General features: G+C 36.7%; 2 protein-coding genes and 3 non-coding genes across 8 annotated transcripts; 4 read left to right on the forward strand and 1 right to left on the reverse strand.

Moving 5' to 3' along the window:
- The first annotated feature begins 162 nt into the window (after nucleotides 1-162).
- On the forward strand, nucleotides 163-11,400 carry GNL3 (G protein nucleolar 3). 2 transcript variants are annotated; one of them, XM_074283506.1, is made up of 15 exons: nucleotides 163-256; nucleotides 1,270-1,328; nucleotides 1,774-1,911; nucleotides 2,062-2,169; nucleotides 4,103-4,186; nucleotides 5,085-5,220; nucleotides 5,863-5,969; nucleotides 6,777-6,897; nucleotides 7,833-7,920; nucleotides 8,339-8,513; nucleotides 9,106-9,248; nucleotides 9,344-9,480; nucleotides 9,564-9,766; nucleotides 10,927-10,993; nucleotides 11,105-11,400. In XM_074283506.1, the coding sequence occupies exons 1-15, from the start codon at nucleotides 244-246 to the stop codon at nucleotides 11,200-11,202; spliced, it is 1,677 nt and encodes a 558-aa protein (XP_074139607.1). In that variant the 5' UTR covers nucleotides 163-243; the 3' UTR covers nucleotides 11,203-11,400. The 2 variants fall into 2 exon arrangements, with proteins under 2 accessions (XP_074139607.1, XP_074139608.1); XM_074283507.1 differs by lacking the exon at nucleotides 163-256 and adding an exon at nucleotides 808-826.
- GLT8D1 (glycosyltransferase 8 domain containing 1) lies at nucleotides 5,057-25,581 on the reverse strand. Of its 3 annotated transcripts, XM_074283509.1 has the most exons (11): nucleotides 25,461-25,581; nucleotides 24,816-25,047; nucleotides 16,562-16,615; nucleotides 16,375-16,473; nucleotides 15,582-15,792; nucleotides 13,809-13,926; nucleotides 13,405-13,489; nucleotides 13,153-13,265; nucleotides 12,629-12,795; nucleotides 12,429-12,541; nucleotides 11,572-12,317 (listed from the first exon to the last, which is right to left on the reverse strand). In XM_074283509.1, exons 3-11 carry the CDS (start codon nucleotides 16,575-16,577, stop codon nucleotides 12,127-12,129), a joined length of 1,113 nt encoding a protein of 370 aa, XP_074139610.1. In that variant the 5' UTR covers nucleotides 16,578-16,615; nucleotides 24,816-25,047; nucleotides 25,461-25,581; the 3' UTR covers nucleotides 11,572-12,126. The 3 variants fall into 3 exon arrangements, with proteins under 3 accessions (XP_074139612.1, XP_074139610.1, XP_074139611.1); XM_074283511.1 differs by lacking the exons at nucleotides 11,572-12,317; nucleotides 25,461-25,581 and adding an exon at nucleotides 5,057-5,178; XM_074283510.1 differs by lacking the exon at nucleotides 25,461-25,581 and having other exon boundaries at nucleotides 11,572-12,310; nucleotides 12,425-12,541.
- LOC141552382 (small nucleolar RNA SNORD19) lies at nucleotides 5,273-5,348 on the forward strand. The gene has a single exon (XR_012485177.1). It is a non-coding gene; the product is annotated as a small nucleolar RNA SNORD19 (small nucleolar RNA).
- Nucleotides 6,025-6,104, forward strand: LOC141552404 (small nucleolar RNA SNORD19B). The gene has a single exon (XR_012485193.1). It is a non-coding gene; the product is annotated as a small nucleolar RNA SNORD19B (small nucleolar RNA).
- Nucleotides 8,189-8,265, forward strand: LOC141552384 (small nucleolar RNA SNORD69). The gene has a single exon (XR_012485179.1). It is a non-coding gene; the product is annotated as a small nucleolar RNA SNORD69 (small nucleolar RNA).
- Nucleotides 25,582-25,614: the final 33 nt, after the last annotated feature.

Here is a 25,614-nt window from a genome sequence, read left to right on the forward strand (position 1 = left end):
CTGGGGTGAGGGGGCAGGGCCGAGAAAGAGAGAGAGAGAAGGGCGCGGGAGCGCGAGCGGCTCCGAGAAAGAGCGAGCGCGAGCCCAGCCAGGTTCTGGCGCGGGGCGGGGCGGGGCGGGGCAGGAGGCTAAGGCACAGGCGCGCTTTACGGCAGCGTCTTCACGTCGTGACGGCTCTGCGCTTCAGTCTGCACGTGGCGTCCGAGTCGGCCGGACGTGAGAGCTGCTTTCTCCTCCGCCACTATGAAGCGGCCTAGTGAGTTTTTATTCTCGGGGTGGCGGGAGTTTCTGGGCGTTCTTCTTTCGTGTATAACTGGCCTCCTTCGCCTACTCTGTATTTGTTCCTCCGGAGCCGGGGATATGGGGAGTGAACTGAGCAGAGCACGGGGCTCGGGCGGTTTCCGGCCTCGGAGGTTGGCAGCCCAGGAGCGGGAAGCCGGCTAAGCCTGGGCTCGAATTCCGATTCTCGGTTTTCTCAGTGTGAAGCTTTGGACACGGAGGGGACCGCAAGTGCTGCCTTGCGCTTAAGCTCTGGCCGTGGCTTCAGGCCCGGGCCGGGGGGAGGTAGCGTGGGAGGGGGGGCACGTCCCTGGTGCAGCCTTAGGAGCGAATTTGTCTTCAGCCGCCTGTGTGAAGTGTGGGCCGGGGGCTATGGGGGATTTGTACTCTTTAACAATTAGTTTTCCAGCAGTAAAAGGAGAAGGACCATCTGAGATTAAGGGATTTGGAATGTGGGCACTTAGCAGGCCCATACCCCGTAATCCCTGACTAATGTTCTTTTCCAGTGCTGCCTGTATGCAGAAATAGCCCCCAGAACACCAGTAAGGTAAATCAAATCGGCAGAATGAAAATAAATGAGAACGACTAGAATAGAGCGCTATTTTTCGTTAGGATGGAAAATGGCTTAATGAAGATTGAAGGGCTCTGAAGGTTCGGGAGGAGGAGATGTATTATCGATGTTTGAAGGACAGCGTGAACAACTGCATAGGGATGGGAAAAGGAAATTAATCCACTTTGGCTGGGGTTAGGGTCTCCCTGATGAAAAATGTATATCTTAAAATCATAAATGAATGCTTTAAACTTTTCCCTAGTGATTTGATTATAGCCATATGAGAGTTGTTTTATGGATTTATGGAAGGATAGGTGTTTTACATTTTTTAGTTATGATAGGTGAGTTTGTTCCTGGTACCTGTAAGGTATAAAAGAAGAGGGAGCGGACCTTTGACCCCCTAGTTCTGACCTCATTTTGAATTATTTTTTTGTTCCTAGAATTAAAAAAAGCAAGTAAGCGCATGACATGTCATAAGCGGTTTAAAATCCAGAAAAAGGTGCGTCTCTGCATAAACTTTTGGGGATGTATTTAGGATGAACTTAAACCATTTACAACAGCTATGAGCAGCTAATGAGCTTGTATAAAGAAAATCTGCAAGCATAAATTTCTGCTATTATCAAATACTCTTCTCTTGGAATGGGGGCAGGGGAGAGGAGAGGAGGGATTCCTTAACCCTTGTGATAAAGAAACTTGGTTAAAGTGTGTGCATTGACTTTTCTGACTAAGTCTTGATATGTGGAAGCTAGATATTAGAAGGCTTTTACAGTCTACAGCCACTTTTAACCTTGTTTGTTGCCATAGTAAGAGTTGGTAATACCGTCAAAGTCCAGTTGTGTTTGGAATATAACTTGGAGCTTAGTGATATTTTTTAAAATTATTTTTGTTGAATAGACATAGCCATAGCAACCTATAAACCAGTCTAAATGACTTTATTAAAATAGGTGCGGGAGCATTACCGAAAAGTGAGGAAGGAGGCCAAGAAACGTGGTCGAAAAAAGCTAAAGAAAGATCCTGGTGTGCCAAATAGTGCACCCTTCAAAGAGGCACTTCTCCGGGAAGCTGAACAAAGAAAACAGCAGGTAAGATTCGGGTCAGAAAGAGGCAAGCTTTTGCTCACCTTTGAGAAGCTTCATTTAGACATTCTTATGAAGATTAGACATTTCTTTTTTAAAACAAGGTAAGAATATAATTAATGATCCTAAAACTTTGTTTTTGGTCTGAGTTAATAGCTTGAAGAACTAAAGCAGAAGCAGAAACTTAACAAACATAAGGAACAAGAACAGAAGCAGAACCATGATGAAGATATTGTTTCATCAAAGACAGAACCACCCAAAAAGGTAGGATTGGCTTTATTTTTGAGGGAAGAGAAGAGCTTTGAAAGATCAGGAGGAAGGGGACTTAAAGTTGATCATATTATAGATGAAAAGATGGCATGAGCAAAGGCATAGGGGTGGGAAATGGAAATTGATCCAGTTTGGGTTCCTCATTTATAAGAGGAACATGGTGTCCCCATCCAGGCCGATAGCATTCATTAGGCTTCTGTGGTAGGTACACAATTTCTCTCTTTAAAAGATAAATTTCCCCTTCAAGTAGAATTTGAAGACAGACTTGTTTTTGTCTTTTCTCCTTACCGATTCTGGTATGATGTTTTGCACATAACTAATGTCTAATGCTTTCTTAATTGAAATCACAACATTGAAAATAAAGATGACCACGTACAATATATAATTCATACATTTTCACATTTTGCACTTGTAACTTTCTTAAGCCCTTTTCATCCAATTAATAAAAAGTGTATTTAAATGAAGGGGAGATAATACTAACACTTGGGACCTCAGATTCCTCAGCTGTAAAATGTAGGGCTTGATTCTGAGAGCCTTTCTTTAGGTCTATGGATTAATGCTATAGGTAATGTGGACTGTCCTCAAAGAAAGTTTAGAAGACATTAGGTATTTGATTTCATATAGTAAAAGGTTAAGAAAACATAAGTCTACTAAAAAGAAAATTGACTGGACAAGGTATCAATATTTGTGAACCCTTGGACTCTATCCATGAACTTCCTTGGAGATTGTCTGTGAACCACCCAGTTAAGAGCTCCTGCACTAAATGGTAAGGTGCCTCAGATGATGTTTTTTTTATTCCTGATCAAGCGTCAGAACAATATAAGGTTTCCTTGATAAGCTCCACAATTGATAAAAAGAAGTTAGCCCAACAATTCTGATAGAAAATATCTGTACTTTCTGGACTATGATATACATTGGGTAGCTGAATCAGTGATTTTTTTTTTTGTTTTGTTTTGTTTTTTCCACTGCCGGCAAGTTTTGATAAATTTATATCAATCTAGAAATGTCATAGATGAAGTGCTGGACACACAGTTAGAAAAACCTAGGCTAATACCCCACTTAAGCCAATTTATGTCATTTCTCTGAACCTTAGTTTCTCTTATCTGTAAAATGAAGGTTAACAGCATTTACCACATCATTGTTAGGATCAAATGAGATTGCATGAAAAGTGAGCACTTTGCCAACCATGAGGCACTAGATAAATGTTGTGGTTTTATTATTTAGAAACATTTATGGACAATAAGGTAGATCCAGAATCAAAAGGAAGTGGGCCATATATTACATTTAGCAAATTATACAACAATCCTAAAAACGCCTTTTAGATTGTTAGTATTCTCTTAATAATGATTTATGGTTGCAAAAATTTAACACGTCAGCATCCAAAGAACTGAAATTCCTCCAACCTTCTTTAGTCTTGATACCTGGAATGTAATAAAAGTTTAGTAAATGCTTGTTTATAAGTATAGCCTCGAAGGCAGTGAATATATGGTGAAGGCAAATAGGCTGTACCATTTTTAGTCATCTTGTATACCAGAAGTGACATGAGTACCCATCAAGAAATTCATAATTGAGAAAGATATGGATTTGTTAGCAAGAGCAAGAACTAAATAGTCCCGTACTGATAGTTGAGCAATGTAGAACTTAGAAGGCTTTAGCAGAGGAGCTAAAGGAAAATGGGGGAAATAATCTCTTAAGATGCAGAGAAAGGTGGACTTTTGAACTGAAAGAAAGACTGCTTGCACTGATGACATACCATATTGATTGAAATAATAAAAGGTACATAAAGGTTAACTTCATACAGGGTTCACTGGGATGTTATAGTGTCAACATGCAAGAATAAAAATGATTAACCTTTTCATTTTATTCCCTGTCCAGTTCTTCCAAATTCTGATTTTTGTCTTTTTTTTTTTTTTCCTTTGTCATTTAGGAATTTGTGGGAAGAAAGGCAAAGCTATCATGTAGGACAGTCAAGCAAGGTTCAAAAAAATCATTTTGTAGAGAACTTCAAAAGGTATTTCCACTAGTTGCCGTTTGCTTTCCTAATCATGATGTAGAGAGTGACTTTTAAATATTCGTGGGATTTAAACATTTGTGTAACTAAAAGGGGATTTTGATTCAATCTGGGCTTTAAAGACTACAGATTCATTTTGTTTTCTTATGCATGATTCATAAAATGGGGCTTATAGTTCCTCTTGACCTTTATTACGGGTTCAGTAAAAGAAATTTAAATTTCTCCTTTCTAATTTATTCCACTATGTAAGTAGTTCTGTAATTTTTGTTCTTTACAGTCACTTTAGATCAGGAAAAAAATCACTTCTGTACCTGAGATCATCCTGTTTCTAGATTTTCCTAATTCAGTAACTGCTGCTTTTACTGAGATTTAAAAAGATTTGTGCTGGCTTCTCTTATGTGGAAAAGAGTTTGTCTGTAATGGAATATCCAAATTTTTTAAAGTAGGACTAAATTCGTGACCTACCAAACTAGAGTTATCTTAAATGGAAAGTCAAGTTAGTAAGAGATGGAAAATTGAGAAAACTGAAAGAGCTGTTGTAATTTAGAGAGGAGGTTAGGATAGCAGCTCTCCATTCCTAAAGATATGGCTAATTTCTTAGAACCCATTTATTGAATTGAAATAGCCTACAAACTTTGTATACTTTAGAAGTTTAATGTAGCAGTCAAAAAAAAATTGTGATTTTTAGCTGTATTGAATAGAAAAATCTGGCTGTACTCTCCATTTAATTGATGTCTGTGATATTTGGTTCTGTGTTCTGGTTCCTTTCAATCAGAACACTTGGCAAATTAGAACAACTGAAGAAAGGTGACTAGGGCCATAAAGGAACTTGGGGTGATTCTGATAAAAAGCATACTTAGACATACTACCCTCAAATATTTGGTCTTTGTTCCTGTAGGTGATTGAGGCCTCAGATGTTTTGCTGGAAGTTTTGGATGCCAGAGATCCTTTAGGATGTAGATGTCCTCAGGTGGAACAAGTTATTACACAGACTGGAGGAAACAAAAAATTATTACTTGTCTTGAATAAAACAGGTAAACCATTAAATTTGCTCATTAAAAGTTACTTTTATATCTATTAGATAATGAGGTATGAGGAAAACACCTGATCAGTCTGAAATACATTGAAGACTGTAAGATCCAACTCTGACCTCAGCCTAGGCAAATGTTTGTTTTTTCTAGTTGCCACAGATGATATCACTCAACACCACAACAGTGTTTAGTGATTGATATACTGATGCTTACAAAACTTTGTACTTTAATATATGTTAACCTGATTCCTCCTCCCCTTCCCGGCCCCCCTCCCCTAAGAGATTATCTCCCTGAATAAAGATGGCTGTGTCTATTTGAACCTTATCACCTAGAAAATTGCATTTTAGGAGACATCAATAAATGATTGTTGAAGGTATGTGAATTCTCTTTGTTGACACTTCAAACCAAGAGCTTGGATAAATCAAAATATTTCTTAGGAATACCAGTAGCCATCAGGGATCTGATGCTTGGAACCCAAATTAACCTGGGACACAGGTCTTAAGTTACTTTTAGGAGAAGAGATAAAATCTTTATCTAAAGATGATGCCAAGGCCAGAATCTAAGTGAGTGTAAATCTTATAGCAAACATGTATCTTATTTGATGGTTGCCAAATTTTACCATGTAAATTTTCTTACTACTTCCAGATTTAGTACCAAAAGAAAATTTGGCAAAATGGGTAGATTACTTGAAGAAAGAACTCCCAACTATTGTTTTTAGAGCCTCAACGTTTGGAAAGGAGAAGATAAGGCTGGTAAGGGTTACCCGTTTTGTGTTATTAACAAGATCTTTAGTTCTATGCCTAGTTGTTTGGGTTGAAATGTGATGAACACTGATAACTTGATGAAATTGTGAAGATTATAAGATCCAACTCTGATTTCAACCAAAAAAATTAAAGTTAAGAGGAAAAAAACTGTCAGTCTTTTGAAACCAGCTATATATATACTTAACCTTATTCATGATAATATTGTCCACATCTAGGTATAGGCTTGGAGATAGGTCTATTGTAGAAAAACAATAGTCACTCTAAAAGGAATCCTAAAGTAGTATGTCATTAAACATTCACACAAACAGGGAGAGGGACCAGATTGGCATACTTGGGAAAGAACCACAACAATTTCAATTGAGCATTGTTCTATTTTGAGGTGGGAAGAGCAGTGTATGTAATGTATTGTGTGTTAGAGAAAAAAATGGTAAAATGCCTTCTGTGTGGCAGACCCCTGTATATGCTAAGCACTTAAGTACCTACTCCTCCTGAGCACTGAGGATACAAGAGACAAATTATCTTTTTTGATTCTGGTTTGGGGGGGGTCAGTAGATCGGTGCTATTATTCCCATTGAAGGAACTCAGGCAGAGTTTGACTTGGCCAGGGTCATATGGCTAGCAAGAATCGGGCTTTGTATATAAGTCTGCCTAGCCCTAGGTCTAATATTCTGTCCACATATAATTAGGTGGCTCTTTTTTGCTATAGTATTTTATTTTTCTTGCCTAGAATGTTAACCATTCTATACTATAGAGTTTGAGAGCTCAAGAAGGTAATTAACTTGTTTGAACTTGAAGCCAGGGAAGAAGAAACTGGACCTCAGCAGGCATGGCATATGCTTGGGTGGAAAGAGCCTTTTGACAATCCTCAATGACTTTTGCCAGACACAAAACAAAGCCATTCGAGTTGGTGTGATTGGTGAGTTTATGTAATCATAACTAGCAAGTTTTCTGTGGAAATGAACCAAAATATTGCTTTAAAAAAAAAAAAAAAGCCTGACTGGGAGGAGAGGGAAACATGTGAAAAGCAGTATACATAATGGGGATATGAATTACTAGTGTCAAGTAACTTATTTAGTTTGGGGGGGGGGAATCTTTTTTTTAAATATCTCAAAAGAACCCATAATAATTGAAGTCAATTTAGTCTGCCACATTTTTAAAGTGTATTTTCATTGGTATCTTTATTATCCTTTTTTGTATACAGCAAATTTATTTTAAGAGTTAGCAAAAAACAGTCAATACAGTTTTCAGTATACTAGTCTGTACCCCTCACCTCTACAAAGGAGCTGGGATGGGAGTCTTTATTTTCTTTGTAATTTTGCAGCATGTTCCATTTTGACTATTTTGCAGGTTTTTCCCATTGACATTGTTGCAATCATTATGTATCTTGTTTTCTCATTTTATTTGCTTCATTCACATCATGTAAAGCTCATATCTTAGAGCCAGTAATGTTCTATTATGTAACAATTTAAACCTTTATTTTCCCTAATCTAAAGACATCGAATTTATTTTTAGTTCTTTGTGACCAAAAAAGGTACTGCTGCCCTTTAGAAGTTTAAGAGATACTGTTAGAATATTTGGGTTAATGAGTATCTGTCCTGATCATTGAGTGAGAAATGAAGATAGAAATGATCTTACTATTAAAAGTGAAGATATGAGATCCAACTCTGATTTCACTCTGAGCAGGACTCTTATCCAACTTACCATCAAAATATCCAGGATTTTAATTCATGCTTCAAAAGATAATTTTTGCCAGTGTAATTATTCTATATATAAGTACAGATAGGTTTTCCATGCCATGTGAATTTCCAATTGTTTACATAGTAAACATGACATGTCTCTTTCCATTTGAAGGTTTCCCAAATGTGGGCAAAAGCAGTGTAATTAATAGTTTAAAAGAAGCATATGTGTGTCATACTGGACCAGCCATGGGTCTCACAAAGTAAGTGTCTAAAAAGTGTGAGCAAGCTTGGAGATACTCCATGAAAAAATTGAAAATTTTTTCATGTATTCTTTTGAACTAAATGGCCAAAAGGGTGGGTAGCCCTATTTATTCTTTTTTGAAGGGTTTCAGTTAGAGGGAGATTTCACATGTCAAATTTTTTATATAACTATTCTTCAGTTTTTCTGATTATATGCCATGTTTTCCCCATAAATAAGATTCATTTCTTTATATGGAAAATATTTAACATGTTTTCGTATGTCATCCACACATGAAGCATATGATGAGAGACTGGATCTGATGTTATATGTTGAATTTGTTCAATCCAACCCTGAGCTTCATGTTTGCTTAGATTTTCTTTCTCCTTGTCATTCTTTCAAGGTTTTTAAAATTTTTATTCATTGATATTTTTCTTTAGATACATGCAAATTGTCCACATTGACAAGAATATCACGATGTTAGATAGTCCGAGCATTATTGCATCTCCTTCTAACTCTGCAGTTGCTCTTGCTTTGAGAAGTCCCACAAATATTGAAGAAAAAGAACTGTTAGATTCAGTAACTACAATTGTGGAACACTGCAATAAACAGCAGGTAATAAAGTCTTAAGTTTTTCTTGTATCCTCATGAATTTCCATTTTTATTTGGAGTTCTTGAAGCCAGCTCTTCTATATTGATATGCAGTCTTTGTAGCCAGAGCTACCTAATCATGGAATCACTTGAAGATAGTGAGTGATTATAGGCATTGGTTTATTATCCAGCTTCTTAAATTGTAACTTGTAATCTCATTTGGGGTCTAGTAACTGAATATGAAGGTCCCAAAATTATGATTATTAGTAGATGTTTGTATAACTTTTATATACCATATACCTGGTGTCATGTAGAAATTTCTCAAGGGAAAAGTGGTCACAAGTGGAAAAAAGTTTGGAAATTCTGGTTTACTGGATGAGGGTGTATTCAGTAATTTTGGGTTTTTTTTTTTCTGGCACAGAAAAGGCTCTTGACTTCATTTGTATGGAAGTGAAAAACAGGATTGACCTGTGTAACCAGATAGGGTAGTTCTACTTCAGTCATTTCTTTTTGTCTTGCATAACTATACAATTATGTTATATTTAGTTGGTTACTACAATGCCTTAAAATTCTTAACAAAACTTATGCTGAACCAGATGAATATTTCTTGTTTCAGCTAATGTTACGATACAACATCCCAAACTATCGAGATTCCCAAGAATTCTTGATTCTGCTTGCACAGAAGAGAGGGATGGTGCGGAAAGGCGGCCTCCCCAAAGTGGAGGAAGCTGCTAAATTGTTCTGGTCTCACTGGACAGGGTAAAGACTTTATTTCAGCTGTTAAAAACTTATATTGGGGTTGCATTGGATTAACTATTAATTTTTTTTTTTTTTTTTTTTTTTTTTACTACTAGTCCCAAAATGAGTTATTATTGTCAAGCTCCTACATCATTGACTCTCTCTACGCATCTTACTGAATGTGTTATAGAAACTATGCAGCAGGGCTTTAATTTAGAGGAGCTAGAAAAAAACAACATGGGTACCATTAAAGGTTAGTAAGACCTACTTTCTCTTGTTTTGTTTGGACTTCATGCTAATCTATCTGTTAAGGATACATTAGATTTCTTTTCCTAGCCATCAGGTGTCCCAGATTGTCAAGTAGCATTCTATTCCAGTACTCTGGTCTGACTAATGGCATAACGGAGGAAAGTGATGTGCCTGAGGAACTTCCGAGACAGGAAGAGAATGAAGAGGATTTTCTGTATGAAGAGGACGACGACGACGACGACGATGACGACGAGGAGGAGGAGGAGGAAGATGAGGATGAAGAAAATGATGTAAGATTGCTTTTAGAAATCCTTTAGTTTTTAAGCAACCAGTAGAAACCCTCTTCAAGATGCTTCAATGTCATCTTTGAAATATTCCAAAAAAGAGGGAACTTCTAATTTTGTTGTTTCATGTATGGAGCAAGAGCAGGATGTAAGAAAAAGATTGTAGCTGTAGCTAATGTGGAAAGATTTTTCTGTGCACTGGGACACCCAAATAAAAGCCTTTAGTAAGCCCTTCCATTTGCAAAATGAGGGAACAAGATCATAGAATATCAGCAGAATCCTTCTAGCTTGAGAGTTTTTAATTGGGTCTTTGGATATATCTCGGGGTCCATGAACTTGGATTGGCTGGGGAGACATTTTTACTACAAGCAATCCCTTTTAGGCTACATGTGTACAAATTGCATAGCTAAGATGGCATTTACTTTGGGACAGTTTTACCACTCAACTTTTTGTTGTTTATTATTAAACTGAACTCTTGGCTAATATGTTAGCTGTGCCTTTGAGTCACCTGAAGTTTAGATAACTGAGTCAATAAATTTAAAAGTTGGCAAATAGCACAGGACTAAGTAAAGTTTCATGGGGTACCTTGCTAGGGACCTTCCAAAATGGTAACTGAGTCATGACTTATTATTGCATTTTCAAATCCGCCTAAATATGTTACATAAGAAAATAACATTTCTTCTTTACCACCCTGTGGGTTCTCCTTCCCTTTCTCCATGATTGACTCTGCTATCTTAGTTTGCAGTTTATTTGGGTCCTGGTAATTTGAGTGCATCAAAGACAGCTCAATGTTGTTTTTTCCTACTTATCCTCAGTAGCAACTCCTTTTCATTTGTTTTTGTCTTTTGCATTCTAAAGATTCTCAGAAAAACAAGCATGTTAATAGAGTAGCTATCTCTTCATTGTCTTTTTAAGTCTTTTTCTTATCCTTAGCTCTTAACTTTTTCAATAAAGTAACCTTCTACAGTCAGTCCATTTGAGGATCTTATTTTACCAGGTGATACTTTAAAGGATAATTCTGCCATGTCCCATGGTTTTATTGTAATGAAATTCAAATCTTTATTGCTTGGGAAATGGGGGAGGAAGATTATTTACTTGGAGCTACCTTTGCTTCTATCTCAAACTCCATTCCAAAAGATCAACTGAATATAATGTATTCCCCACAGGAAATAAGGTTAGAGACCAAAAGACTTAAACTTGAAGAAGTACCATTGGAGGAAGAACTCCACTCAGGTATGTCTAGAGTTAACGAATTGTAGAATTCATTGTTATATTTATCTATAGTTTAGAATGCTATGATTTGATAGATATTTTCACAGTGCTTTTCTTTTTCTTTATAAATAGGTAAAAATTTAAGTGCTAGAGAAGAAAAGTCTCTTCGTGTGGATAAGATAATAGAGGAAGAAGATGATACTTACAATTTCAATACCGATTTTGTGTAATGAAATCCTCTTATGAAGTTGCTGAATTGCCTTTAATTGATCGCTGAGTTATCTTCATACAAGACTGTATATACTGCAGCAAAAATGGTTTTGGTATAGGAAACATGTACAGCAGTTATTATTTGTAAATATGTACAAAATTTTTGAACAAATGGGTAGCTGATATGAAAATACATAAAAGTAAGTATTTTGTCACCATTGACTTATTTATATCCTGAGGCTGCATCTTGATTTTTACAATTCAAAAAAGAGATTGAGGTTCAGGTTAAATGACTTGTATGGATTAACAGTATTCTATGAACTTTTGGACACTTTTGGTCCTAACAGATTTAGTCTTTAATGGAAGTGAATAGATAATTTGAAGATGAGTGTATTTTCAAATTTTATTTTCAGAATAAGATCAAAAACTCTTTAAATTATGACAGCATTGGGGAACTCTAAGTCAACAAAACTAGGAGGCATAACTTTTTGAAAGAAACAAGAAACCATAACTGTAGTATATTTTAAAAACTTAAAAGAATGTAAACATGCTTCAAAAGTGGGTTTCATGCAAAGTTAAAAGTATCATACAAAGCCACAGGTTACATGAGTAGAACAAAAACAGCAGCATTTAACTAACTGCAAGATGGCTCAACAGTCCTAGGGAAAGTGTACCACTCACTTCTGGTCAAATACTCTCCATATAATAACAATAAAAATTAAAATATTTTTTTCCTCAAGTAAGGCAGGTGTAGATTAGTTTTCATATTATAGTTGAAAGAATTTAGAAGAAACTTCATGGTATTTGAGTCTGTTGATTTTCCTGTGTAGCACACAGAAAAATTATCAACATTATGGAAGACATTTTCCCAACTAGTACTATTCTTCAGAATTTCCTGAGAAAATATTGGTAGTGTATATTCAATTTCACTCTGGTGGTCTATTTTACTCCGCATTTGCAATTTCTCCATGTCTTCGAATTAGGCTGAATTTTCCTGTTGGGTCTGGAATATACCATTTTTCCCAAATGTCAGCATAAGAAGCAGTTCTTCCCCAGGGCTTAAAGTGTCCATTCCAGTGAAGTAGTTTGGCAGCCTTGACAAACTGAGGTGAATATCGCTTTCCGGCACTAGAGCCTTCCATTAACAAAACAAAATATACATGTACATATATACATTAACATATATACTATTAATAATATATACTTGGTTTTATGAGTAAAGAAATTTTAAAATTTGATTACCTACCAAGGTGTCGGACGTTCCACATGGGGTCAATATTTGAATGTTGTTTATAAAACACGATGAGCAAGGGAGGTGTTGTAATGCTGCCTGCCAGTGTTCTACTGTATAATTCTTCTCTAGAGGAATAAACAAAAAGCCATTGAGGTGTACCATAAGCTCCAGATATTGAATTAAATGCTAATAACTTTAATAATTAAACTTACTCTACATTAAGTTTCATCCACTTTTCCAATTGATAAGTAATGTTTTGTTGTTTCCATTCTGTTAAATTTGCAACAAAAACCCCAGGATTAAAAGAGCAGGTGCTAGCTTTCATGGCAAGATTTCGAATCCTTTTTTTCTTATAGTCCAAAAATCCAATATAATTATACTGTGAACAGAATTATGATGCAGTTTAATTTTTAGACAGAATAATGAAGTTGAAATATTGTATAATCAAGTTCCATATTAATATGGAAAAATTTTCTGAGAAAGTATAACATGAAATTCTGTAATGAGAGAGAAGAAATGGCACCCTAGGCAATTAGAGTGGTGGTGGAAGTGAAGGTAGGAAGGAGGATGGAAAACTCAGGCTAGAGAGCAGCAAACATTAAAAAATGGGACATTGTTACCAGTGCACTAAGAATAATGCCATTTTGTTGACATTGGTGTCATTAATTAAAATTGTGTGGATATCAGAACAGTAACTTTAGTAATTATTTAGCTTATGTTTTGATAAGTGATTCACCTGATTCCCTGCTCCATGGACGATAACTTTCGCAGAAGTTGAATCGCAATCTTCTGAAAAAGCAGCTGCATGCCCAGGCTTCAACGGTGTATTATAAAGGGCAAGAATATCACCTGGAAGAGTAAAAAAAATGCCTCAAGAGGCCTTGAATGAACCAAGGTTTCAATAAAAATTACAGTTAAAAGTCCTAATGACTTAAAATGAAATTTGGTGAGATGGACAAAAAGTTGAGACCATGAGGAAAAAAGGTACCTTGTACGATTATATCATCATCCATATATATTGCTTTTTCTGCATTGGGAACCAAGTTAGGCAGATAGAATCTTGCAAAGGTTAACTGTTAAAAAAGAAGGAAATGTAAATGTAAATGGCTTGTAACATATTTACGTGGGACTTTAAAGATGGAAGGCTTTAGTTTTGCAGGGCTAGATGTTTTAAAGGATCTTCCTGCAGTGGTCTAGATCTGGTCCCTTAAAGTTGTGTATGTCACAGTCACAAAATTTTTTTATTGTATATATAATATATACAACCAATTTTTTAACAACTCTACTAATTTTGTACTGCCACGAAAAGCTCCAAGCACCCCTTTGTCATGTGAACCCCACAAGTTACCAGTTTCAGACTTCTCCTAGATACAAATGATGGATAGTACTCACTGGCTTCACGGAGTCCACCTGTTTAGGATCCACCTTTACTTTCCCTTCCAAAAGTTGAGGGTCAAAATCCACAATTTTGTATTTGATGTTTTTCAGAGAGCCACTATTGAGCCAGGATCTGACCATGGTAAAACACCAAGTGTCATGTCAGTCTTAGTATGTAAATGATCTTGTTTCAATTAAAAAAAAAATCAGATAAATGTGTCTCATTCTTTTAGCAACTTAGTACCAAAAATTTCACTGCATTCTGACTACCTATCTACTGCTTCTTATGATCTAAAGCCCTGACATAATAGACTATGTTGAGTGACCAGTCTTACTCTGTGAGTAGTAAAGTGAGGAGACTGAACTAGTTGGGCTCTAAGGGGCCTTCCAGCTTTAGATCTATAATGCCATGAATCTGGGGTTTGGCTATTACATTTTAGAAATTGAGATTGTTCCAGTAAACACATAAAAGTCTTATAATCTGAAATATGACAAGCCCCAAAGGAAAATTCTGAGTGAATTTTTGGTCAAGTTGCTTCCCCTCTTTTGGTCTCACTTCCCTCTAAAATGAGGGGCTCAGCTTTATCTGAAAATAAAAAGCTTAGTTGCTAAATATGTGGCACATATATGTAATGGACCATTACTGTGAGAAAAGACAAATATGAAGGCAGAGAAGCAAATATATATAAAATAAATTTTTTTAAAAAAGTGAAATGATGTCAAGTGAAGTAAACTGAGCAAGAAAACAATGTAGACAATGTCTACGACAATATGTGGAAAAAACAGTAATTTAAAACATATAAAACTACAGAGAACCAATTTGGCCCCAAAGAAGAGCTACAAGATGTTTTTTCCTATTTGTGGAGATGGCAGGAAGTAGGGAGTAGAGGTCCCATGGGTATGGAACATTACATGTGGCAAATGTTTTCTGTGTACTGATCAGTTTTACTGAAGATTATTTTTAATGTGAGGAGTGGCTCTGAGAAGAGTACAGAGAAATTGAGGCAATGTAAAAAAGATAGTAAAAAAAAAACAATATTGTAATGGGAGCAGAAAGAAAATAGAACAATTCTTTCCTCTCTATTTTCACCACACTGCCTCCTAAATATATTCTGCCCCAGGAAAGAGTTGAGTGCAAAAGCATCTACTGTCCTTAAAAGAAGTATTTTCCTACATTTGTGACTAATTTATAGTATACTTTGGATACTCAATACATGCAATTTTAACAGTTTAAAAGCTGTATTTATTTATTCCTGGGCTGGGTTGGGGGCAGCAGGAATAGGACTATAAGACCCTCCAAATAGCATTGTCAACAGTGAAGGTTGGGAGCCAGCCCTTGAGTAAAGGGGATTGGAGTTCAAATCTGACCTCAAAAACTTGACAGTTATCAGATGTGTGACTCTGGGCATGTCACTTGCCCACTTGCCCCCCCCATAGCCAGGCCAAAAGAAAAGGGTGAAGGGCGAGATTCCTGCTACCATCCTAGTTGTAACACCATGGGCAGGTCACATGTCTGAGCTTCCATTTCCTTGTTTTGTAATATCTTAGCACTGTGATATTCACAGTGTTATAGTGAGGAAAGAGCAGGAAATAGCTATCTTTAAACAGTTAAAAAAACATTTTCAAATTCTGATGAGCTTTTTAAAGTTTTTTTCTTTACTAAAAGCTTTTCTTTAGGACTCTAATGTTTTATGCCTGTGTATGTTGCATTAGGTGGTATGGCCTTCCAGGTCTTCCCGATTCCTCTTCTTTTGTAGGACAGTATTAAGAACTGAAACAGGAGCTTACCTGAGATGATCCACAGTATCGTTCAAAGTAACAATGTAGAAAATCACATTGGAGCGAGTATTATGGTAAATACTATTCATCACTGCAATTGTGCCCCCAAGTCTATCTTCAGATGCTGCAATGACTACTGGAATCTCTTCACTCCTAAAGATCAAACTTTCAGGAGCATTAGGCACAAAGGCAAGTGGTTGAAATCCCACAAGATTTGGATCTGTAGAAGACATAATGGTAAAGAGATAACCACTAGATATACAAAATCCAAGAAATGGAGAGGGAAAAGAAATGGTAATAAAGTGCCATAATTCTTTCTACAAGTTGTTACAGGGGACTTTTTTTTTTTTTTTTTTTTTTTGCTCTGGCTTTCTATTCTAAAGCACTAATCATCCAAGCCTAAAAGGAAAGGGATGTGGATGATGATTTCAGTAGACCTGAAAGTCAAATTAGCTTGGTTAAGCTAATCAAAATTGTGCTGGAGGGATGTCTGTATGCTGTAAGCTAGTGTGCTGGAAATCAAATTTGAGGAATAATCCTACGCTTATTAATGCATACGTGATGCTTTAAGATCTTCAAAGCACTTTCCACACATTATGAGATGTTAACATTCCTCTCTTTCCCTCCCAAAGTCTATAAGATCTTTTACAATAATAAAAGTTTACTTTTCCCTCCCCTTTCTCCTGTATAAGTAATTTGCCATTTAGAAGTAAAAAGATTACTGAACTACAGCTTCTCTTTTAACCCACCATATCAAGGCAGAATTGTCATTTACTTTATAAGACCAATAAGATCACTGTACCTGAGACCTCCCTTTTTAACAAATCGCTCAGACCAAGGAAGTTATGATGCAAAACTAGTAAAAAGAGAGTGACAGCAAAGACTAGGATGATGATGTTAACTAAAACAAAAAAGAGAAAGAAGAGTTAAATGTCGTCTTTGCTATTTAACCAATTCCAAAAAAGTTACAACTTGGAGAGAGCATGTACCTTTACGGAATGACATTTTTCCTTTCAACCTTAAAGGAATGTCACTTTAAATACCTGCAAGAGAAAAAAATTAAAGTTACTGTGTGCACTTAGCTGTAGCAGTTAAATTTTCTGGTGGCATTTCCATGAAGATTAGCAATAAAGATTCCAAACATGCTACTTCTAAAAGTGATCCAATGTCCCAAGTATGAGCTTGAAGTACTGCTCCAATAGTAAAGTCAACCAAAAAATAAAAATTGGTTCAATATCAAGTAATGCACATTATTCTTTGCTACTATATTACATTTATCTTAAAATTCTAATTCCCCTATTTTATATTAGTGTTGAAGTACAATTCTATTGTATGTACTCTGAATCTTCAGGAAACTTTCATCCAACTAAATATCAGCTGCTATACCAGTAATTATGGTCTATGCTTTGTTGGAGTGCTAAAAGATAAAAACAATACCTATCAAAGGAAAGGATATCAATTTAAGAATCAAACAAAAAGTTATGGAGGGAGTAAAAGAAGGTGTGATAGAGGTGGAAGAAAGTAAAATCAAAAAAAGTCCTATTTTAAATACCTAGTTTTTTTAAGATTCAATAACTCCTTATGAGTCCTGATGCTGTATGTCACTGTTGGAATCAGCTTGTTATATGTCTGAAGATATAGTTTCTAGTTTGTGTATTTTTTGCTTTTATGCACAGGTTCCCATTCAATATTAGGAAAGGCTTCCTGTAGAAGGTGGAACTTTAGCTGGGACTTGAAGAAGCCAGGAGGTAAAGATGAGAGGGGAAAGAGCATTCCAAGAAATGGAATAATGAATTATTGAGAAACAAGGAACTTAAGTGTCACTGGATCATGGAAGAAAGGTGGGGGGTGGAGTGAGGGGAGAAGGTAGGTTGTGAGGGCCTTTGAAGGCCAAGAAGGGTTATTTGATCTTTAAGATAATAAGGAATCAGTGGGATTTATTAACTAGAGGGGTGATAGGATCAAATCTGTACTTTAGGAAAATCATTTGGACAGTTACTCAACTGGAAGATGGAGTGCAATAGGAAAGACTTGTGGCAGACAGCCAAACCAGCAGGCTGCTGCAATTGTCAGGCATAAGATGCCAAGGACCTGCATCAGAGAGGTGACAGGGTGTCAGGGGAGAAGAGAGGACACATGTGACAGATATCATGAAGTTAAAACAGATTTTTCACTTTCAATAGGCCTAGAAGTCTTTTACTTACTGAGAGAAATGATGAATTCTAATAAACATATTGGTATATTAAGAAGCAGAATTGTTCCAAAATTAAGGAAATTCCTAAATGAACTATGGAAACATGCTACAAGTTATGAAAGGTTAAGAAATTTATCTGAGATGGAGATAAATATGTTTTTGGCTTAGGAAATCCTGATTTAAATTAAACCACAGTGAAAATTAATGAGACTTTAAAAATGAGACATAAAAAGCATATACATCTAATGTGATAAAAGTGTATTTTTAAAACAATTCATGGTAAAAACTGAACTTAATGACAAATTTGGTAAAACAAGTTACTGTGGTAAAAACACATTCAGCAAATTAAACTTTTTTAAAAAAAGATGTATACGTCATGTTTACTATAGATCAATAATTTAACTATTTTGCTTTAGTCCCAAATAATCTGCATACAATTGAATGCTAAACCTACCTTAAAATAGGATGGTAATTTCTGTTACAAAAATGACCACGTACACATCACTATCAGGATTTTTAAATTTTGGATGAACTTTTATTTAAATAGAAATATTCACAAAAGTTCTACACTTATCTTAAATCTTTAATCATGGAGATAATAACACATTCTATGCCAGTAAAACACAAGCTTTCAATGGAAAGATCCTGACCAATGTCAACATTGGGTTAAATACTTTATGATGAAATAAAATATAAATGTAAAGTCTCCTATCTGTGAAGCTGACTGTACCCAAATGTAAGATAAGGGAAGCAATCAGACTGCAGTTCATTTTAAAAAGATCTGAGGATTTTAGTGAACTCCAAACTCAGATGTATCAATAGTATGATGTTGCAGAGGTAAAAGCTAATGCAATGTAAGGCTGAACTAAAGGAATAATTGACCAAGACTAGATTGGTAATGGTCCTGATTAGAACATCTGAGATATCCTGAAATAAACTCAGCAGAGTTTAGGAAGGAACTAATAAGCTGGAATGTAACTAAGATAGTGAAAGCAAATTTAGGATTACTCTAAGTTAAAATCTTCCTTGTAATTAGACTGAGCCCAGAGTAGAATGTACTACCTTAGAAGGTGAAAGGCTTTTACTGACCCTACTCCTCCCAACATAATGTTTTCAAGCAAAGACTTTATCTAGTTGTGTAGGAGATTCTTGTTCAGATACATGTTAACCTAGTTGGCCTTTGAGGTCCCATCCAACTTTGAGTTTCAGTGATGCTGAGTATGGTCCTAGTAAAAGCTTCCATCTGTTTTTCTGTGGATCAGCCTAAGAAAGAAAGGTTCGGCATCATAAAGTTAGCCACTAGACACTATCTTAAGCAATGGTGACACATGAAACACATGAAGATAAAATTTCAAAATGTTCCTCAGGCCCATTAGTGGCAAAGTGCAAAAAGGGATGAGAAGTGCTAAGAATCAGTTTTTAAACCATCAACATTTAATTTAATTGTTGCAATTAAATGTAATAACTTTGGCCCACAAACAACTGGTGAATTTCCTAAAAGAAATTGAGCCACACCTATACTGAAATGCTTGTAACTAAAATGAAAAAAACAACATAAAGAAGTTGCAAATTAATGGGTGCACTGCTTACGTGCTTTCTTTAGAGATGTAATAAAGGATGTGATAGATATAGTTTGTGCACTCAACCATATCTTTAATGAGAAATGTAAATTAAAACTCAGGTATTACCTCATATCAAGTAAAATGGAAAAAATTATACTGCCACAGCCCCTCCATCCCCCAAATTGTCAAGGTTAAAGGTGCTTATGAGAAGACAAACTGAGAGACTATTGGTAGAGCTATCAAGTGGATCAACTATTCCATAGATCTCTATGCAATTGTTCAAAGAAAATGACTAAAGTATTTATACTCTAACCAAGTAACTCCCTTAGTGGGAACATTCTCTAGGAAGTCAAAGACAAGAACAAAAGACCAATATAACTCAAGATATTCAGAGTATAACCCTTTCTAGTAATGAAAACTGGGAGGAAGAGTAGGAAAGAGTTGACTGAAAGACATTTAGTCTATAAATGTACAATAATATTTTATGATAAATGCCTAATATGAAGAATTTAAAGAAACATGGGAAGATTTGCACAAACAGATGACGCAGAATGAAATAATCAATATGAATGAAAAGATCACTCTGAAGAAGGTAGACACTGAGTAATAGAAAAAAATCTACAAATATTCCCCAAAAGAGTTAATGAAACAGCTCTCTTCGAACCTCATAGCACAGAAGTGGACTCTAAGGATAGAATATTATATATATTGCCAGATGTAGTTTTGCTTAATTTTTTTTTTTCTTTGATACTAAACAGTGTTCAATGTGGAAAATAAAGAGCAACTGAAATGATAGCTAAAAAACAATGCATTTGAAAAATTAAAAAAAAAAAATTCTCCAATATACCACTATGAATCCTCTTAGTGCTTGCTGAATTCTCTCTATTCAAATGCTTATATTTATTTGTCCATGTTGATTCCCTCAAAACGTTTCTTTTATATTGCAATCCCCAGCAACTAATGCAAGACCTTGCAATTTACTACTGAATTAATAAATGCCCTCTAAAAGTTGCAAACAAATCATTATTTTCTGCTGAAGATAGTATTTTTGGAAATGTAACAACTATTTTGGTACAAAGTACTTCTCGTTATCTATTAGCCTACCCTTAAAGAATTACTTTGTGTCATAGGAAATGTATCCAAAAGTACAGAAATAACTATCTGCTGCACTATACATATTACTAGGATGGGTCATTAGTATTTAAATGGTTTTGCAATGCAAAAAAAAAAATCTGTTACTCTTCTGGCTTTCCTTTGTTTAGCAATTATTCTTTTATAACTCATATTAATATAGTACTTTCCAACAAAAAGTGAAGCTGAAAATGCAAATATTGTACTCATTATATAGTTAAGAAAACTGAATCTCAAGGAATTCAAGTAACTTAGACTAATCACAAAACCAATAAGTGGCAGAACTCACTCAAACTCAGGTCTCCTGACTCTAATTTGATGTGCTTTCCTCAACAACAGTAGCATTTAAACTTGAGGTCCACAGAGAGATTTCAGTGGGTCCAGAGTTTATTTTTTTAAAATATTGGTAACTACTCATTATTATTGGTTTCCTTTGTAATCCTATGCAATTTACTTTATGTATTTTAAAACATCATTCTGGGAAGGTGTGCCCTTTAAAGGATCTGCGACTCATCCCCCCTGCCCTATCCTCAACAATCAAATGACCAATTCTTAGACTACTTACAAAAAAAATTACACAAAAGGCCCAAGAAGAAAGGCAGGGGAGAGGATGAGTATATGAAATTCCCCCCCCCCCTTTTTTTTTTCAGGTGAGTCAGAATAAGAATATTATTTTAGCAGTGTAATGACCTGGAGCCTGGGCCTAGAGTCAAGAAGTCCTCAATTCAAATCCAGTTTACTGGCTGTAGGTCTTGGGAAAGTTGCTTAACCCTTATCTGCCTTGGTTTAGTCATCTGTAAAACAGGGATAAAAATAGCATCTCCCTCCTTGGGTTGCTTTCAGGGGAATGAATCAATGAAATATTTGTGAAGCCCACAACACCTAACAGGTGCATAATACTTTTTCCTTCAATCCCTGCTGCTGTTCTATCTCTTTTGTCTTTTGTAGCTAAACTCTTCAAAAAGGTCATTAACAGGTTCCTCAACTTTTTTCTTTCCTCTTTCGATAAGCCCTTTACAATCTAGCTTCTGATTTTATCATTCCATCAAAGCTGTTTTCTCCAAAGTTACCAATAATCTCAGAGTGGCCAATGGGGCCTTTTCTCAGTCCTCATTCACCTTGATTTCTCTGCTGTCTTTGACACTGTTGATCATTCTCTCTCTTCCTTGATACTCCCTTCTCTGCTCTCATTCTCCTTCCACCCATCTGCCTTCTCTGTCTCCTTTGCTGGATCCTCCTCCAGTTCATGGCCCCCAACTGCAGAAACCTTCAGGGTTCTTTCTATGCCACCTTCTCTTCTCCCTCTATACTAGTTCACTTGGTGATCTCATCAGCTTCCAAGAATTTAATTACTACCTCTTTGCTGATGATTCTCAAATCTACCTATCTTGTCCCAATCTCTCAGCAGATCTCCAACTCTTTCACACATGTCAAACTGGATGTCTTGTAGATATCTTAAACTCAAGTGTGTCTTAAAACAAAATTTGTTATCTTTCTCTTAAACTCTAACCCATTCCCCTCCTACCTTCCCTATTACTGTAGGATAGAGATCAACACTATCATCTCAGTTCCTCAGGCTCACAACTTAGAGAAGTCTTCATCTCTCAAATACCCCATCTAAACTGTTGCCAAGACCTGTGGATCTTACTCTGCAGCATCTCTCAAATATGTCCCCTTTTCTTTTTTTTTTTTTTTTTTTTTTTTTTTTTTTTAATTTTTTATTTTATTTTATAATTATAACATTTTTTGATAGTACATATGCATGGGTAATTTTTTACAACATTATCCCTTACACTTACTTCTATTCAGATTTTTTCCCTTCCTCCCCCAACCCCCTCCCCCAGATGGTAAGCAGTCTTATATATGTTAAATATATTACAGTATAATTTAGATACAATATATGTGTGTAGAACCGAATTTTTTTGTTGCACAGGAAGAATTGGATTCAGAAGGTAAAAATAACAGTTTACATTCATTTCCCAGTGTTCCTTTTCTGGATGTAGCTGGTTCTGTCCATCATTAATCAATTGGAATTGGATTAGCTCTTCTCTATGTTGAAGAAATCCACTTCCATCAGCATACATCCTCGTACAATATCATTGTTGAAGTGTATAATGATCTTCTGGTTCTGCTCGTTTCACTCAGCATCAGTTGATGTAAGTCTCTCCAAGCCTCTCTGTATTTCTCCTGTTGGTCATTTCTTATAGAACAATAATATTCCATAACATTCATATACCATAGTTTACCCAACCATTCTCCAATTGATGGACATCCATTCATCTTCCAGCTTCTAGCCACTATGAAAAGGGCTGCCACAAACATTTTGGCACATACAGGTATGTCCCCTTTTCTTGTCTGACACTGAGATCACTCTAGTGTTGGTCTTTTATCACCTCACATCTTGATAACTATGCTGGCTTGCTGGTGGGTCTCTCCCCACAGAGATATCTTCTACCAGTCATTAAAATTATTTTCCTAAAGTGCAGGTCTGATTATGTCACTCCCTTACTCAATAAACTTCAGTGGTTCCCTATCACCTCCAAGAGCAAATACAAAGTGCTCTTTTTGGCATTCAAAATCTTTCATATCTTTGCCCTCCTACCTTTGTAATCTTCTTACACCATAGTCCCTGCATACTCTTTGATCCAGTGATACTGGGGCTCCTGGTTGGTCCATGGATAAGATACTTCATCTCTCAACTCAAGTATATTCTCCAGCTATCCTCCATATGTAAAACACTCTCCCATTTCTGTTCTGCTTATTGATGCTCCTGGTTTCCTTTAACTCCCAACTAAAATTCCATCTTTTACTGGAAGTCTTCTCCAAGCCCTCTAAATTCTAGTACCTTTACATTTTTAACTATTTCCATTATCATGTATATGTGCCCTAATTTGTATATATGTATCCTTCATATATATATATGAATGGTACTGGAGTGATTTGTCATTTTCTTTTCTGTTCATAATGGGGAAATTGAGACAAAAAGGGTTAAGTGACTTGCCTGGGTCATACAGCTAGTAAATGAAGCTATATTTGAATTCAGGAAAAAAAATCTTCCTAACTCCAGGCCTTCCACTTTATTACCTACTTGCCTGCCTGGCACACAGTAAGGTGCTAAAGTACTGCTTATTTCTATACTTACAATTTGATCCAGCAGTGTCACTACTGAGTCTATATGCTAGAGATCATAAAAAAGGGAAAAGGACTCACATGTGCAAAAATGTTGGTAGTAGCCATTTTTGTGGTGGGAAGGAACTGGAAAGTGAATGGATGTCCCTCAGTTGGGGAATGGCTGAATAAGTTATGGTATATGAATGTAATGGAATATAAAATATCATTTCCATAAGAAATGACAAGCAGGCTGATTTCAGAAAAGCCTGAAAAGACTTAAAAGAACTGATGCTGTGAAGTGAGCAAAGTCGAGAACATTGTATACAGCAACAAGATTATGTAATCATCAACTGCAATGGACTTGATTCTTTTCAACAATTAAATGATTCAAAATAAATCCAATAGACTTGTGATGGAAAGAGCCATTTGCATCTACATCCAGAGAGAGCACTATGGGACCGAATGCGACTTAATGCATAGTATTTTCCATTTTTTTTTTGTTGTTTTTTGTTTGCTTGTTTCTTTTTTCTTTCTTGAGGTTTTTTCCCTTTTGATCTGATTTTTCTTGTTTAATATAAGGAATATGGAAATATGTTTAAAAGAATTGCACATATTTAACCTCTTCTATCAGATTGCTTGCTGTTTTGGGGAGGGGAAGGGAAGAAGGGAGAAAAATGAAGAACACAAAGTTTTTTTTAAAAATGTACATTGAAAATTATCTACACGTATATGGAAAAATAAAACACTACTGAAAATTTTTAAAAAGGGAAAAAAACTATTTTGTTTCATTTGGTAAACTTTTACTGAGTGTCTACCATGTGAAATTTGTTACAAAACAAAATTCCTTTGTCAGGAAAGATATGGTTTCCCAAAAAACTTGAACAAATCTGTATTTTTTTTTCAATTTTACATGAAACATTTAAAGAAATGCTTTAAATCACTGCTCTGTACCCTTAACTTTAGAATATAATTTAGGATATGCCATGGAAAACGGCAATTTCATGATAAAATCACACTTTTATAATGAAGGCCCTTAGAATTTAAGTAGTGCAGATCTTTCAGCCCAAGACATGAACCCAGATACTATTTCAGCATCATGACGCTGATAAATCTCAGCTATGGCACTCACCAATACTTTCCCCTTCCTTCAACACGGACACCTTATCAGGACAATCTGAGAATACACAACCTACAATGACGTCTGGTCCCTCCGTCCGGTTTCTTTAAGAGCTCTAAGTGACTTACCTGTTTACAGGTAACGGTTCTGAAGGATGCAGAATTCCTGAAGGCGACAATCAGACGCCGTTATCTGCAGGAGCCCAAGAGAGCACATTTGATTCTGGCGGGACTCATCCGTCGGAGGTTGTCTGGACTCCTTCTGACGGACTTTGGGGATCCCGTCCGAAGCCGTATTTTCAGAGTCCCAGCGTGGGAAGAGAGCGATTCACTTCCGTTCTCCAGGCCTCCGTTTCCCTAGCTAGGTGTGGGGAAGGAGAATAGACAATTAGACAAGAGGGGGGATCGTGGGTTCCAGCTCTGCCATTCTGGGAGTCAAAGCCCAGGGAGGGATGAGGTGGCGGGGCCTCCGGAAGGCCCAGGACCCTCCCGGGGGGCGGGGCAGTTCCCTGGAGTGGGTGGGTAGGAGCCTCGAGCCCACCCGGGAGTCCCCGTAGGATCGGGGTGGGGGGAGGGGAGAGAAGAGTTTTTTCCCCGGGATTCCTCGGCCGCCACTAGTCCCTTCCCCGCGGTGTTCCAGGAGACGTGAGGGCCTTCTTGTCCTCACGGAGGAAGTTATGACTGCGCCAGCCTTCTACCCCCAAGCCAGGTCACAGCTCCTCATCCCGAACCCAGACAGAGCAGGGAACCAGCAGCGCCGGGCCACTTCCTCACCTGCTACCTGAGAAGCAGTCTTCGAGCCCGACTCAAGCCCCACCCATAGAGCCTGGACCCGCCTGGGCCCGCCCCGCACGCATCCACTACAGTCCCCGCCACCTCAGCGCCGATGGACCGCGGCTAGCCATTCGAAAGGGCTCGGGGTTGCCCA

This window comes from Sminthopsis crassicaudata, chromosome 1 (assembly GCF_048593235.1).
Source record: "Sminthopsis crassicaudata isolate SCR6 chromosome 1, ASM4859323v1, whole genome shotgun sequence".
NCBI lineage: Eukaryota > Metazoa > Chordata > Mammalia > Dasyuromorphia > Dasyuridae > Sminthopsis > Sminthopsis crassicaudata.

Bases quoted from the DNA above. Each gene is read 5' to 3' on its own strand.
- GLT8D1 (XM_074283509.1), bottom strand. The intron at 15,793-16,374 runs GTACAGTGATCT...TGTCTTCTACAG, and splicing joins GTTAAAAAGGGAGGTCTCAG to ATCCAAATCTTGTGGGATTT. The intron at 12,318-12,428 runs GTAGGTAATCAA...TGTTAATGGAAG, and splicing joins GTGGAACGTCCGACACCTTG to GCTCTAGTGCCGGAAAGCGA.
- GNL3 (XM_074283506.1), top strand. The intron at 1,912-2,061 runs GTAAGATTCGGG...CTGAGTTAATAG, and splicing joins CTGAACAAAGAAAACAGCAG to CTTGAAGAACTAAAGCAGAA. The intron at 2,170-4,102 runs GTAGGATTGGCT...TTTGTCATTTAG, and splicing joins AGACAGAACCACCCAAAAAG to GAATTTGTGGGAAGAAAGGC.